Below are 15,379 nucleotides of genomic sequence, written 5' to 3'. Positions count from 1 at the left end.
GACCTGTGATCACTTAATCAAAATGGTGCATAATTGATGACTTCTCAGATGGCCTACGAGGACCTCCTGATCGATGCAAGTGCGACGTTTACTTCCGCTTCACTATGAAAAGGAAACTGCTTTGCATTTTTTCATACTAACGCATAGATTTCCTCCAACTTCATGCATCTTCTCTGCTGTGGTGACAAAAGACCAACCTATTGTGTGGGTTCATTTTCCCAATTAAGAATATAACTTTTTTCGCGTCTTGATGTTGGACGTCATGTCTTGTGGCTATCAAAACCGGTTGCGTAAAAAACCGTTTGCGCGAGCACAACAACATCGGAAACTAGTTTAGTTAGTTTATGGGGTTTAACATCCCAAAGCGACTAAGGCTATGAGAGACGCCGTAGTGGAGGGCTCCGGAAATTTCGACCACCTGGGGTTCTTTAACGTGCACTGACATCGCACAGTACACGGGCGTCTGGAAATTCTCCTAAAAAGAAATTCAACCGCCGCGGCCGGGATCGAACCCGCGTCTTTCGGGTCAGCAGCCGAGCACCATAACCACTGAGCCACCCCGGCGGCAGGTGTGCTTTTTGCTTTTGTGTGTTGCGTGAGGCATTAGTAAACATGTGGATCCGTGGAATTCGCCTATGTTTAGAAAATAATAAAAAAATAGCTCACGGCGTCATCGTACTTTGATAAAACTGCCGGCGTTGGCGATACGTGCACAGACGAACCTCATTAAAACGAAGAGGTTCATAACGAAATATTGGATATAACGCAGGAATGACAATTCCCCATGAAAGCTCCGCCAACACGGGCTATAACGAAGCTACGGCTGTAACGATGTAACCGCCGAACCCCTTCAACTTCGTAAAAATGAGGTGGAACTTATTTCATTTTTGATCCTTTTCAGGGTATTTTCACTTGCCAGTACTTTGCCATTATTACGCGGTAAACTGTTGATGCAGGCCAACTTGTTTGTACGCAACAAACCTTTAACGCTTTACGGCCCAGCCCGCATAAATATGTGGGTGCATTAAAATAAAGATTAATTTTGTCTCGAGGCAGAAATGTACTTGTTCTGGCCCAGCTCACATGTTTTTTGATGGTTTAGGAAATAAATTCGTCTAGCTCATTCGGAAAAACGCCCAAGATTGGACCTCTCATCGCTTTATCAAAAGGGCGCATATTTGATGACTTCTCAGATGGAGACCTCCTGATCGATGCAAGAATATCGACGTTTACTTCCGCTTGGCCATGAGAATGAAACTGCTTTGCATTTTTTTCGTACCAAAGCATGGGTTTCCTCTAACTTCATGCATCCTCTCTACTGTAGCGATAGTTTAATTAACAAAAACCAACCTATTGTGTGGGTTCATTTCCCCAAATAAGGATGTGATTTTTTTCGCGTTTTGATGTTAGATGTTATGTCCCAACCTTCAAAACCAATAATTGATCAATGAGGTCTTCTTGGTTAGTTACTTTAGGGGCCGCGAAGAGCGAAGATGGCTTACAAAGCCAATGCGGCCAATAAAGACGATTAAGCGATATCCCACCCACCTTGTTCGCTGATCATTTCCTTTGCATGCGCCAGCGTCTCCTTAACTTTTTCTGCGAGGGCGTCCATGCTTTCTCTGGAGAGGCTACCGCCATCCGATGTTTGCACAAGCGTGCCTACCCACAGGCATACGATGAGCAGCATGCTGCAAAAATTTGGAAACATTCCACAAATTCAGGAATCACATTTTTCGCGCACTGAAATGGTGAAAACAGAAGATATGGAAGCATCCTTTGACACTTCTCCGTGAAGAGAGCGTTTGCCCTAAAGGTCGAACAGTGATGTGATGTGATGTGATGTGATGTGATGCAATGTGATGTGATGTGATGTGATGCGATGCGATGCGATGCGATGCGATGGGATTCGATGCGATGCGATGCGATGCGGTGTGATGTGAGGATCTGATTTCGCCAAAATTTTGCAGTGCTTCTCCACAGTTCGCCAGTTGGAGTGCAAGAATTCAAAACGAAAATTCAGAACGCATTCTTCGTCGCTCAAGTAGAGTAGGAATGTCTGTCTTGAGGTTCCTGACTTCTCAACCAGATTTACTGTAAATTAATTGATTTATTGGAAGTGATGTATATACTACCTCTGATTGTTATGCAAATTGATTCCAGAAATTAAATTAGTTGAAAAATCTCGACTCTTACAGAGAGTTTCAGCATGATCAATCGGATGTAATATGTCGTACACCAATTTTGCGCACCGCAGCCACTTAATTTTGGAATTGCAATATTTTAATGCAGAATGACTGAGAGAGTGAGAGAAAGAGAGGAACGTTTAGTGTATAAAATGGTTGCGTGAGCCCTCCTTCCAGGAGTCCATTATCTTTTGCCGCCGCTCTCGCCCGGCTCACCATTGAAAGCTGGACTTCCGAATTTGAGCTGGATTCCAGTACTCAGTTGTTGGGTTATTGATTCTTGATGTAGCTGGGTTTTTCTGGCATGCCCATACTACATGGTATACGTAAGCCACCTCGCTGCAGTGGGAGAAATGCGGGTCGTACGAATTTGGAAACATATAGCAGAATTTGGCGGGAGTTATATAAGTATTCGATTGCTATATTTCCTTAAAATGACCCCTTGCTCCCTGTTTAGATTTTTGTGTGGTTCGGCGTATACTTTCCTCGTTAATCTCAAATGTTGGAGTTTTATTTGTATTTTTTACCGTGTAGTCGGATGCGTACTTTACTGCCACTCTATAAAAATAGCTTCAATCGTTGTGAGCTGCAGAATGAATGCAGCTTGACTGCGACCATTTTTATGGAGTGGCAGTAAAGTACGCATCCGACCACGCAAGTAAAAAAAGAAAGAAGAGAAAGGGAGAAACAGTGGAAACGGCGGGAAATTGGTTGCCACAACAATGTTGATCCAGTCTTCTGCTCTCTTTACCCGACGCCGTGCATAAATTAAATTGTACAGGCCTGACGGCTATACTTGACCAGCGCATGATAGCAAGCGTGGCAGTGATAGATTTACTGCCCCGTGTCATCATCATCATCAGCCTAGCTACAAGCACTGCACGACAAAGGCTTCTTGAATTAACCCTGTCGTGAGCTTGCTGCGGCCACCCTATCCCCACAGACTTCCTAATCTCACGAGTCCACCTAGTTTTATGCCGTCCCTGCTACGCTTGCTTTCTCTCTGAATACACTTCGTTAGACTTAACCGTCGTCGGTTATCTCGCCTTCTCGTTGAATGCCCTGTCCGTGCCTATTCCTTCTTCCTGATTTCGTAACTCGCGTTTCTTCCCTCGCCCCCTATGCTCGCTTCTTGTCTCTTAACGTTCAAGCTATCACTTTTTTTTGCATATACAGCTAAGTATTTCCCAATTCAAATTCAATCTCTTCATTAGCTTCCTCGTTCCTTTCACCTCCAAGAAGTTCAGATCACTGGCGATTCATATCAGGTCTATGTAATACCCTCGCACGAGGGCCCTTAGGGATATTGTAAATAAATAAATAAAGCGCAGAAACGTACTCTATAAAGGTCTCACTGCATGGCTCAAAGGCGGACCATTTGGGCTGTAAACTTTGAACAGAGGCTGCACTTCGCCGTAAGGGGGTAGATCGGGCTTCTGAGTGCTCGGACGGCATTTCATAATAATCATTCCTTGCTTTCTTTCAGATCGAAGTTCAATTTGTTTCTGACTCTTTTAAACTCATTCAATATGTCGCAATTTCGAGAGCTAATGAAACTGTGGTACAATTTATTCTTTTTACGTATTCTTTGTATAAGTCCGCAGTTGTACATGGTTTTCTAAATTTTTTATTTCTTTTTTTCTGCTTTCGCAGAGGGAAGGCTGTATTGTAGCACTGTTTGAATTTGTCTAAGAAGATCTTGTACGCAATTGCGGGGTTATGCTCATTGTCGACGGCCTGCCAGCTTTCTTGGTTGATAAGGCAGATGAAAATGTTTAACGCAGTTTCGTTTATCGTGCGTAGCAAGAGGTTTCCTTCATCATTATGTTGTTCCTTGTAGGATGCGTTTGCTAAACAAAACACGGGCAGGCGATCGCTGATGTCCTTCAAGATTACACCAGCAGAAAGACCATCGCCATCTATGTTTGTTACGCAGATGCCAAGATATGTGGCCGTGTCAACGGTCACCCTAGTGGGCAGTGTTATCGGGAGATATGTAAGTACTCGATTGCAATTTCTTTAAAATGACCCCTTGATCCCTGTTTAGATTTTTGTGTGATTAGGTGTATACTTTTCCTCATTGATCTCGAATATTGTAGTTTTCTTTTTTTTTAATCATGTAGTCGGATGCGTACTTTGCTGCCACTCCATAAAAATGGTTCTCTTCTTTCTGAGGTGCAGAACGATTGAAACCAATTTTATGGAGTGGTCGTAAAGTATGCATCCCACCACGCGATTAAAAAAAAAAAGAAGAAGAAGAGAAAAGCAGTGGAAACGGCAGGAAATTGATTGCAACAGCAGTGTTTATCCAGTCTTCTGCTCTCTTTTGCCGACGCCATGAAGAAACTAAATTGTACAGGCCTCACGGCTATACTTGACCAGTACATGATAGCAAGCGTGGCAGTGATAGATTCACTGCACCGTGTCCTCATCATCACCAGCCTAGCTACGAGCACTGCACGACAAGGGCTTCTTTAATTAACCCTCTCCTTTGTGTGCTGCGGCCATCATATCCACGCAGACTTTTTAATCTCATCCGCCCACCTAAATTTCTGCCGCCTCATGCTACACTTACTTTCTCTTTGAATCCACTTCGTTAGACTTAACAGCCATCGGTTGTATGAGCTTCTCGGTACAGGCCCTGTCCATGCCTATTCCTTCTTCCTGATTTCGACTAGCATGTCTTTATCTCGCGTTTCTTCCCTCACCCTCTTTGCTCGTTGCTTGTCTCTTAACGTTACACCTATCATTTTTCTTTCGATAGACAACTAAGCTGTCCCCAATTTAAGTTCAAGCTTTTCGTTAGCTCCAAGTTCATTTCACCTCCAAGAGGCTTAGATCGCTGTCGATTCATATCAGGCCTCACTGCAAGGCTCAAAAGCAGATCATTTGGGCTCTAAACTTTTAACCGAGGCTGTTCTTCGCCGTAGGAGTGGTAGATCGGGCTGGTGGGTGCTCGGACGGCATTTCGAAAGCGCTAAATACTGACACGGACGCAGAAAGACTCCTACACGTCGATAAGCGCTACTTTCAAATGATTTATTCAATGAAATCCAGAATTTTTTTTCGGCATGTCCTCTTTGATGCGAATATCATAGCATAACAGAATTAACAAGTAAAAAAAGCGCAGTGAATTATTGCGCCAAAACACCCCAAAAAACTACGACATAACGAGGAAAATCAACTTTTTCCTTGATAATGACATCGAGAGCTAACACAGTTATTTTCCAGTATTATATTCAATAACTCTCGCGTTCGTTGATCACGACCTCTTGTAATAATATGGCACTGATTTTTAAGCGCAGCGAAACTTTCCTAAGTGAATCACACACACAAAAAAAGGATCCATGGTTCCGGTTTCCCATGTTGTTGTGCTTGCGCAGACAGTGGTCAAAGTGACCGTTCTGGCCTATATACTTCTTGCCACAAGATAGCGGAAAAGTAGCAGACCACGCGGTCTGCGTACTCGACGTTTGTTGTTCCATGCTTGTACCGCATCATCGCTTTTCCAAGCGGAAATGAGAAAAAGGACACGAAACAACATACGTCAGATACACAGATTGCGTGGTCTACTACCATCCGCTATCTTGTGGCTATCAAAACCGGTTGCGTAAAAAACCGTTTGCGCGAGCACAACAACATCGGAAACTAGTTTAGTTAGTTTATGGGGTTTAACATCCCAAAGCGACTAAGGCTATGAGAGACGCCGTAGTGGAGGGCTCCGGAAATTTCGACCACCTGGGGTTCTTTAACGTGCACTGACATCGCACAGTACACGGGCGTCTGGAAATTCTCCTCCAAAGAAATTCAACCGCCGCGGCCGGGATCGAACCCGCGTCTTTCGGGTCAGCAGCCGAGCACCATAACCACTGAGCCACCGCGGCGGCACAACATGGGAAACTGGAACCGTATTATGAAGCGAACGCTGCACTAAGGGACTTCGTGGTTCGATCGCCGTATGACTAGTTTTGACCTTAAGCTGGGTTAGAGGCTAAAACCCTATGACTGGGAGTCGAACCCGCGGCTGCGTGAACAAATCTGCTTGAAACCGCTCAGCGAGACCACTAGGCTATCGCCGCAGCCAACACGCCTCGCACCAAGCTCTCGCGCTGTGTGCATTGGAAAGCGTCGTCTTCATCAACTTTCATCTTCTCCGTCCCGCGGTACTGCCTGTTCACCGTCGTCTTCTACGAAGCACAAATCTGGGCTTTCGCTCCGATACGAATGCAGTAAACATTCTCCGTAGATTTTTTTATCTTTTAGGAGGGTGCGTGAGGCTAACCACTTCATGAAATATTGCAAGTGCGTTCCGCTTAGTGCAATACCGCTGGACGAAGACGTGCTCAATTGATTGGTTGGTTTGGTTGGTTTATGGGGTTTAACGTCCCAAAGCGACTAAGGCTATGAGAGACGCCGTAGTGGAGGGCTCCGGAAATTTCGACCACCTGGGGTTCTTTAACGTGCACTGACATCGCACAGTACACGGGCCTCTAGAATGTCTCCTCCAAAGAAATTCCAGCCGCCGCGGCCGGGATCGAACCCGCGTCTTTCAGGTCAGCAGCCGAGCACCATAGCCACTGAGCCACCGCGGCGGCCCATGCTCAATTGAGGCGATAAATAAGTGAAGGCGAAAAACAGCAACCCCTTAGGAAATAACTGCGTAAGTTGATCCTCAATTCTATTACCAAAGGAAAAGCTGGTTTTCCTTTGTACGCCTTAGTTTTTGTGATTTTTGTCGTAATCTTTCACAATGTTTATTTGGCTTGTTCACGCGGTCATTCTAGTACCTTGCGAAAAAACTTGAATAAATCAGTTAAAAGTAGAGCCCGTCATTGTGTCTTTTTCTTTTTCCCGCGTTAAATTTAAGTGCTCCAGAAAAGACTAGCCAGATTTACCAACTTGGTGGCGCTGTACAGCCTTTGTCGAAAGTTTAGAGGCCAAGAGGTTCGCTTCTTAGCCATGCTGTGTCACTCGATATGAATCACCAGCGTTCCAAATCTCTTGAAGGTGACAGAAACTCTCGTCCGCTGCCTTCTGGATGTTAGGACTTGCATGAATGCTGTAGGACTTCGACTGCACGGCTCGGAGACAAACCTCTCGGATTTTTAGTTCGTTTACTAAGGCTTCACGGCCCCGTTTTGTATGATGGTCTGTTACAGTCTCGCACATAATATGAGCTAAGAAACAGTGACAGCCCCTAGCATCAACGCCATAATATTGTTACGAAGAAGACGAAGCTGGCAGTGGCGCGGGACGGAGCGCTCGCACTAGGCCAGCGGCCATTAAATCATCTCTTATCCATCGTTCACCACGGTTGATTCTTCGGCTCGCTGCCACGTAACATTTGGTGGAGGTGCTGTTGGGAGGTGCCCCAGCCCACCCGACCTGAACCGACCTCGCCGGTTACCCCAGCCCCGTCCGCCGCCCGGACCACAAGACACGATGAACTGAAAACGTTGCCGCCACCGTAATGACCCGACCGACCCAATACCGATCCAAGACCCAAGACCCCCACGTGAAGACAACCGCCCCCCTGCCCTTGCCGTTCGGTGCGTCCAAGGAGCTCGGCCGTCAGCTACTGGCATCCTACGGCCCGGATGCTTCGTGGACCGGGGCTCATTCTTCGATCGTCTCATTCACCGTGGCGGCCAGCACTTCATCACCTTGTCACTTCTTTTCTGCCCTGGAAGCCATCGCTGAATCACGCATCCTTTCGTCCATGTCTTCTTCAGTATACAATCGGGACGATCGCTCGGTGGCCCCGGGTAATGTTACGAAGAAGACGAAGCTGGCAGCGGCGCGGGGCGGAGCGCTCGGGTTAGGCCAGCGGCCATTAAATCATCTCTTATCCATCATTCATCACGCCTCATTCTTCGGCAGGCCGCCACGTAACAACATGAAGGCGATCCGTATCTTCGCTCGTCGGGAGTTCAAACTAAGGATGAAGGAGAATCTCTTCATAGGAGTTGCAAGGTTACTTTATAAGTACTTGGCAGATAAAAAGACCCCATCTTCAGAAAGAACAGAACAGTATTAGGGGAAAGCCCACACTAAACTTCCGTTCCTCTGTGAGATGTTTCAGGGTGACATGAACACAAAGCAAGAACTGCCTTCGTTTTCGGTACAATGCTCCCATGCTGGCCTATTTTCAAGTGAAGTGTACATCTCCCGGCCGAAACCCGTACAGTTGGTCGGTGCGTCAAAACCCAGCCCCTAAGATTACCTAAAAAAAAAATGCCTCGATTCCGGCTATTTGGTGTTTCCTTCTGAGCAAAGCAGAGTGCGTCTTTTCTTGCACTTCCCCCATTTTTCTTGCTTACGTACGTAAGCTATGAAGAAAAAAAAATCTTCAACGCCCGTGAGGGGACGAAGCACTAATATACAGTACTGTCCACCATAAAAGGGAACACTTATTCAGACTATGTCTACAATCTTTCCCGGACGAACCCAAACGAACATTTTACTAACCGCATTACAGGTAGTCCAGCATTACTTTGATTACAGCTCTGATTTAACAGCGCCACTTGCCTAATCTGTCTACAAGGAATGTCGATCGAACACTACATATATTGTTCGCTTAATTTCAAACTAATAACAGTGATTGTAGCCGTTCACATTAGGATGAATAGAGATCGTGTGTTACCTTTGAAACCTATTTGGTTCGAAGTAAACGTCATGCACTGTTCACTTTTTTCCGGCTGTTCTCCAGTTGTGGCATGTGTCTAAATGGAACCAATTTTCCAATAGGCCCAGCTCACTACCATGTTACCTCTAAGGATATCTGCCAGAGTTTACAGTGCAATGAACAAGCTGCGGCAGTGTATACCACCGGTCGGATAAGCCGCAATGCGGTTCAAACATCGCTGGAAGCGTCTTGTACACTTTTTTTCTGAGGCAGGGCTCCACTCGGGAAGCTTACCTTTGCCGCATGACTCCCGCTTAAGTTGTGCTGGCTGTGCTCTCTGGACGACAGTTCGACCTGCCCGTTTATATCAGCCGCTGCCTCGCTTCGCTGGCTGACAAGGAGAAATGATGGAGATAACAATAACAAAAAAACACGCCTGCAGATGGTGTTTGGGTTGTTGGTGGTCGTGGTTACAAGCACTTTACAGCAGCGACAGCTGCTGACTCACCCTACCCGTCATCGACCCTGCGGGTAGCATGGCTCTACGAAGATCGTGAACTGTACGTTGATACATCTCCTGCGTTAGCTGAATAATTTTATGTTTGCGTTGTTCATTGCACCACACCTCATCGCAACATCTGTGCGCTCGCTCGCTATGTACGAAAGGGGAAAAACAATAAACTGGTGCAGATGTGCCGGGGATGTCGGCGGCTAGGCCTGTACCACTGGCTCCAGCAGGGACTGAAACCGGGTGTGCTTAGTTTTGTTTTTGTTAGCTTAGGCAACGAATGTGATGTGTTACTTCACGCATGCCATTTGCGCCAATAGTATGTCAGTCTTAGCGCAGTTATCTTGATGTACCTGTTTGTGGCTTGCAAGCCTGAATGCTTTTTGCGGCGACAGCCAAACCTCGACCACTAGCTCTACCAATGAGGTCCCGAACTAAAGACAAGCAGGAATTTCTTACGACTTATGCGGGAGAACATCCCGTTCCTCTCGCTCGTAACGCCTCCCATGGCTGTGACAACCTCGCGAAATACTGGAATAGCCCTCTTCTTTGAGAACCAGGCATTGATGCAGCAAGTCGACCATATATCCACATATTTCTCCGACCACAAAGCCTCCATCATGACAGTCAAGAACTGTGAGTGGAGTGTCTCCTGAAGAAGGAATATGTGTGAAAAATAACAAGTTGTCTGTAATTGTACACACTTGTGTTGCTCGAATTCTTTGCCTCAATCTATAGAAAAGCTGAAACAGGTGATGAGCTGCTCTAAAATTTCGCTTTCGAAAGTAACGCAATCGTCGCCAATTTTTCAGTGCGAAAGCAATTATAGCCGCCCTTCTAACCCGTGCCCCTACTTTGTTGCATGAAACACAAAACCTTGTTCCTCCTCCTCCCCGAGTTTCAGCGGTGTGTGTCTGCACGCGTGAAGTTTCTGAGTAAGAAGTGCAACTGACTCACTTGGTCGATGGACACCTCAGTCACGCTGTGAGTAGGCGGTAGCGTCCCCTTATAAACTGAGGCAGTTATGGGCTTTTCTTTTTCACATAACCAGCGCAAGGTTTAGACTCCTTTGATCTTGAGGAAAGTCACATAACTGGCTTACTGGGCCAGCGGGGCCAATGGCCCCCCTGTAGCTCAGTACCTTCAAAAACGCAGCTAATCGTGACTTGTCGCTGGTACTCTGTAAAACTGAGACATCTGGCTATCCTGATGTCGTCATCATTTTTTTGTTCTCCTAAAAAGAATATGATAGAGAAACCAGCCAGGCTTGTGGAGAATCGGGTCACTTCGTACCTGCAGGGACAGAAATTCGCGATATCTTCGTTGCGACGTTGAGTAGTACCAGTTATGCACAATGCATTTGCGTCAGTTTTGTGACGCAAATGTTCAACATACATTTTTTTTTTACTTTTCTGTGCCGCTGTCAAAGGGAAGCTATGCGTCGACATAATTTTTTGCTTCCTTGATAAAGTCTGGGGAATAGGTCTCGCACTTTTTGTCGACCAACTTGTTTCAAGGTTTTTTATTTTTCAAACCACAAAGCATTCCTTCCTGGCACCTCTGCTTATTAGGCGGCTAGGTCCTCATCCGTCTTTTCTGCACATGGTCGTAAGAAAATTTTGTGATGATACATTCGGATTCATGACTATTCACTTTTTCTTAGAACACCTTCACGGCCTCTTCAGAAGTAAGACGACAAAGGTTGTAAGCTTTCATTACTTCCTCTACCCATATACATGTACGTGCAGCCTTACCTAGACTTTCTTGACACCGGTAATAGGCCACGAAAACCTTCTTTAGATGTAAAACATGGATCCTACGCGTTAGGACGTGTCTGCGCGCCAAGGGTACGTTTGTACCGTGGTCAGTAAATTACTGCCCTTGCGAGGAACGAGAAGCTATTGTACAATGAAATTATTTGTGTTGTGTTTTGTTGTGCTGTATTGTGTTTTGCTGTGCTATGTTGTGTTGTGTTGTGATTCTTTGTTCGTGTGGAACATAGGTACTCCTCGTAAAAAAAGAACATGGAGATCCCGCCCTATGCTATAGAATTCTGCTTGTGATGAAATATTTTTGTGTTAATAGGACTGCTTAGGGTTTGGAAAAGCGGCATGATGGATAATCATGCCAACCTCCACGTCCATTGAAGTCACTGTTCAGAGAATCGTGCATTTTAGTGCAGGACGACGCTACTCAAGTTCAACCTCCTGACTAGTTGCCCTTTCTTGACGTGTGCGCTTTCGGAATTTTTATGTGCGTGTGGAGTAAGGGAGGGATGGCGGCCCGAGGAAATATGCCGAGATCGCTGAATTCGACCCGGTCAAGTAAGGCACGAGGAGGGTCATGGAGAGTTGATATTCCATGTGGCAACAATAAGAAATACTAAGGACGACTAAGATTTTTTTTAATGCGAAATTTGAGCGCAACTCTGTCGGTGAATCACGCTCTGTAGGATCATTGTTTTGCTTTGCTGGGTCATCGGCACATTGGTTCGATAGTAGCATTAGTTGCAGACTTGCAGACAATGTAAGCAGACAAGTGATTTTTTTTTTTTGCGTTGACAGTGTAGCGTTCCATCGTGGTCCGGCAGCAGAAGACGACGACTCTCCGAGTACGCCTGCCAAGCATGCACGATGACGTCGGTGTCATTGAGCGTTTTCACCGGCAGCTGAAAGCTTCACTTCTGGCGTCCGCTTTTCCTTCGCCATGGATTGAGCGCCTACCCTTCGTCCTGCTTGGTCTCCGCACTGCACTTCGCAGTGACGCTTCTACCTGTGCAGCGGAGCTAACGTTTGGCGCTACTCTCCGTGTCCCTGGCGAATTCTTCGAGCCGTCACCACCCACGCCTGCTGACGTCTCAGATTACGCCTACCGCCTACGTAGCGCTATGAGCACTGTCATTTCACCACGTCAGCGCCAGTATTCCCGTCGTGTCCACGTCCCCTCCGACCTTCAGCGGTGCACTCACGTCTTTGTCCGCCACGACGCCGTACGCCCGCCTTTACGGCCACCATACGATGGTCCGTACCAAGTGCTCCGGCGTGCTCCTAAGCACTTTCTCCTGCTCATCAACGGCCGCCAGGACACAATCTCATTTGATCGCCTTAAACCTGCTCATCTTGACACCGACGTCACCGCTAACTGTGCTGCTGCATTCCCTCCTGACCGTGCCAGTCCTCGTCGCGTACGATTTGCGCCAAGAGTATCCGCTTTTCGCCATTCACTTCTCGCTCATGGCTTTATCGCTAGAGGGGGGGGGGGGGGGGCGCTGTAGCGTGCCATCGTGGTCCGGCAGCAGAAGACGACGACTGTCCCAGTACGCCTGCCAAGCACGCGCAGGCTGGATTTCGTGGCTGCTTAACTGCAAGGCTGGCGCAGCGCTGTTCCGTTCCAGCCTGGCTGAGCGCGTCCAGCCGAATATATTTGTGGAGACCCGACGATGAGTGGTGTCTACGATTCGTCTCCACAGCAGTATGGTTCCTTTCTCGAATATTACCGTGCCGTGCCGTGGTGTGTGGTGTGTGGTGTGTGTGTGTGCGCGCGTGTGTGTGTGTGTGCATGTGAGTGAGTGCGAGTGTGCGCCGTGGTTTGTGTGTGCGTGCGTGTGTGTGTGTGCGCAGTGTTTTGTGTGTGCGCGTGTGCACGTGTGCGTGCGTGCGTTCGCGTGTGCGTGCGTGCGTGCGCGCGCACCTGTGCCTCTGTGCCCTTGATGCGCACTCCGGTAGGCGACCATCAGGGCACTGACTGGTTAAAATTCATCTTCACCCATATTCACCTTCTCTCACCACCTGCAGCCGATATATCCGAGGCCGACTGCTGTGAATGCTTCACGTATGCCGTTGCCAGTGTGTTCTACGAATGAACGCCAGCAAGCATAAGCCTCTCGTCTCAGAGGCCAGCAACCAGGCCGCCGGGGTGGCTCAGTGGTTATGATGCTCGGCTGCTGTCCCGAAACACGCAGGTTCGATCTGGCGGTGGCGGTCGCATTTCTGTGGAGGCGACAAGCTAGAGGCTCGCGTACTGTGCGCTGTCAGTGCACGTTGAAGAACCCCAGGTGGTCGAAATTATCCAGAGCCCGCCACTCCGGAAATTTCGAGCACCTGGGGTTCTTTAACGTGCATTGACATCGCACAGCACACAGGCATCTAGCATTTCGCCTCCAAAGAAATTCAGCCGCCGCGGTCGGGATCGAACTCGCGTCTTTCGGGTCAGCAGCCGAGCGCCATCACCACTGAGCCACCGCAGTGGCCCCGCACTGCATGGTTGATTCGTTGCGCCTGTGTCTCATATTTATGATACATGACACAAAGCAAGGGAAGCCATTCTCACTAGGTGCGGTATGAGTTACAGCAGTTCTAACAATTCAATAAAGAAGTTTGGGGGGGGGGGGGGGGGGACTTGAGCATCTCCTTAAGGGTATGACGGCATAGCTTAACGTGTTAATCCCCATATGTGCAGAACTCGTCATTCTCTAATTCACATTCATAGACCCCTGGGAGTCCTCATACCACTCTTGGCACAGTGGCGCAGCGGTTAAGGCGATGCGCGACGACTTCCCTGCGATAGCAGGCGCTGCCGCCTGTGGGGCTTGCGCAACTTCTAGCGACCAATCATTATTTTAACTGCCAGCTGCCACGGTGGGCAGTTTGTCACAATGCCGTGGACACGTTATGATAATGCGACGAGGTCACGCGACCTAGGTGGCCCATCTGCCTCTTAGGTTGCTTCTGTGAGGAATTTTCGTGGATTTTTCGCTACTGGTCAAGGAAGCCGACGACGGATTTTCTGCCACACGAGCTCCCTAACGCTGTCGCCTTAAATCTGTACGCAAACAATTGAAAGGGAAGACTCGAATAATCTCATGATTTCACATCAGTCTTGTGTAGAAGTGGCAAAGGACAGGGTTAACTGACGAGACATGGGAGAGGCCTTTGGCCTGCAGTGGGCGTAGTCAGGCTGACTATGATGATGATGATGGCGTTCAGTGCTTTCTAATTACCGAAAGCACATTACAGAAGCGCCAATTAACTTTCTTCCTAGACAATCGACTCCCTTCAATTTTATAGTCTCATAGACTGGGTGCCATTTTAGCACTAGCTACAACATACAGCTTTCGGTGGGCAAATCGACGCAGTGGCACATCTTATTTTGCCTGAAAAAAAAAAATATACCGGGGTGCAAAAAAAAGTAGGGTTGTACCGAGTCCCGAACCGGTTCGGAACGGTTATTTTGAATCGTTCCTGTTCGGGTACAGTTCCAAGATGGCGAATAAAGTATGGGTTCGGTACGGTTCAGGTCCCGGGCAAATATACGGGTTCGGTTCCGGGTGCAGGGTCGGTTCCAGTTCCGGTTCGGCACCCTGTATGCTTTTTAGAGCTGTTTCATCAACTACCTGAGCAATATTGTCACGTCGGTGTAAAGACGCGCTAACGCACTAGGCGGTTGGGAAGGCTTCCAAGAACGACCGGGGCCGACACCGACGGAGGGGAACGTCGTTGTACTCTTACAGTCCTCACGTCGTCGTCTTCTATAGCGCTAGCGTCAATATTTGCAACTTGTTTTATTGCTTATGAAGGTATATATATATAGCACACAATAGCGGGGCAGAGTATCAGAAATAAGTTTTTTATTCGCTTCCAAAATTCATGTCATTCTATGATTTCTTCCTGCGTAGAAGCTATGTCGAAGAATTTTATATTGGCTAGTTTATAAGTCGGTAGATATATATTGTAAACGTGGCGGCCAGCCGAAGAATGAGGTGTGGTGAACGATGGCTATGAGATGGTTTAATGGCCGCTGGCCTAGCGCGGGCGCTCCGTCCCGCGCCACTGCCAGCTTCGTCTTCGTCACACTACCCGGGGCCTCCGAGCGATCGTCCCGATCGGTGACGAACAGACGGCGAAGTGGCGATGGTCTTGAGTGAAGGATCGAACAATATGTAGAAGATGGTGCAGTGCTGGCCGCCACGATGAGAAAGATGAGAGAATGAGTCCTGGTCCACGAAGCATCCGGGCCGTAGGGTGCCAGGAGCTGACGGCCGAGACCCTTGGACGCACCGAA

At 47.7% G+C, this 15,379-nt stretch overlaps 1 protein-coding gene across 1 annotated transcript in view; it reads right to left on the bottom strand.

The window, feature by feature from the left end:
- The window catches only part of LOC149335571 (immunomodulatory peroxidase-like), a 71,451-nt gene extending 62,335 nt beyond the window's left edge, over positions 1 to 9,116 (bottom strand). Inside the window, exons 1-2 of the mRNA XM_089553973.1 lie at positions 9,106 to 9,116; positions 1,549 to 1,691 (exon numbers count right to left, since the gene is read on the bottom strand). Coding sequence (XP_089410099.1) covers positions 1,549 to 1,691; positions 9,106 to 9,116 — 154 coding nt within the window. The remainder of the gene's footprint in view (positions 1 to 1,548; positions 1,692 to 9,105) is intronic.
- Positions 9,117 to 15,379: the final 6,263 nt, after the last annotated feature.

The sequence above is a fragment of the Amblyomma mixtum genome, chromosome 7, assembly GCF_055824585.1.
Source record: "Amblyomma mixtum isolate Tamu chromosome 7, ASM5582458v1, whole genome shotgun sequence".
In the NCBI taxonomy this organism is placed as follows: Eukaryota; Metazoa; Arthropoda; class Arachnida; order Ixodida; family Ixodidae; genus Amblyomma; species Amblyomma mixtum.
Note: the sequence above shows the minus strand (reverse complement) of the source record. Positions and strands in the feature narration are given on the sequence as shown.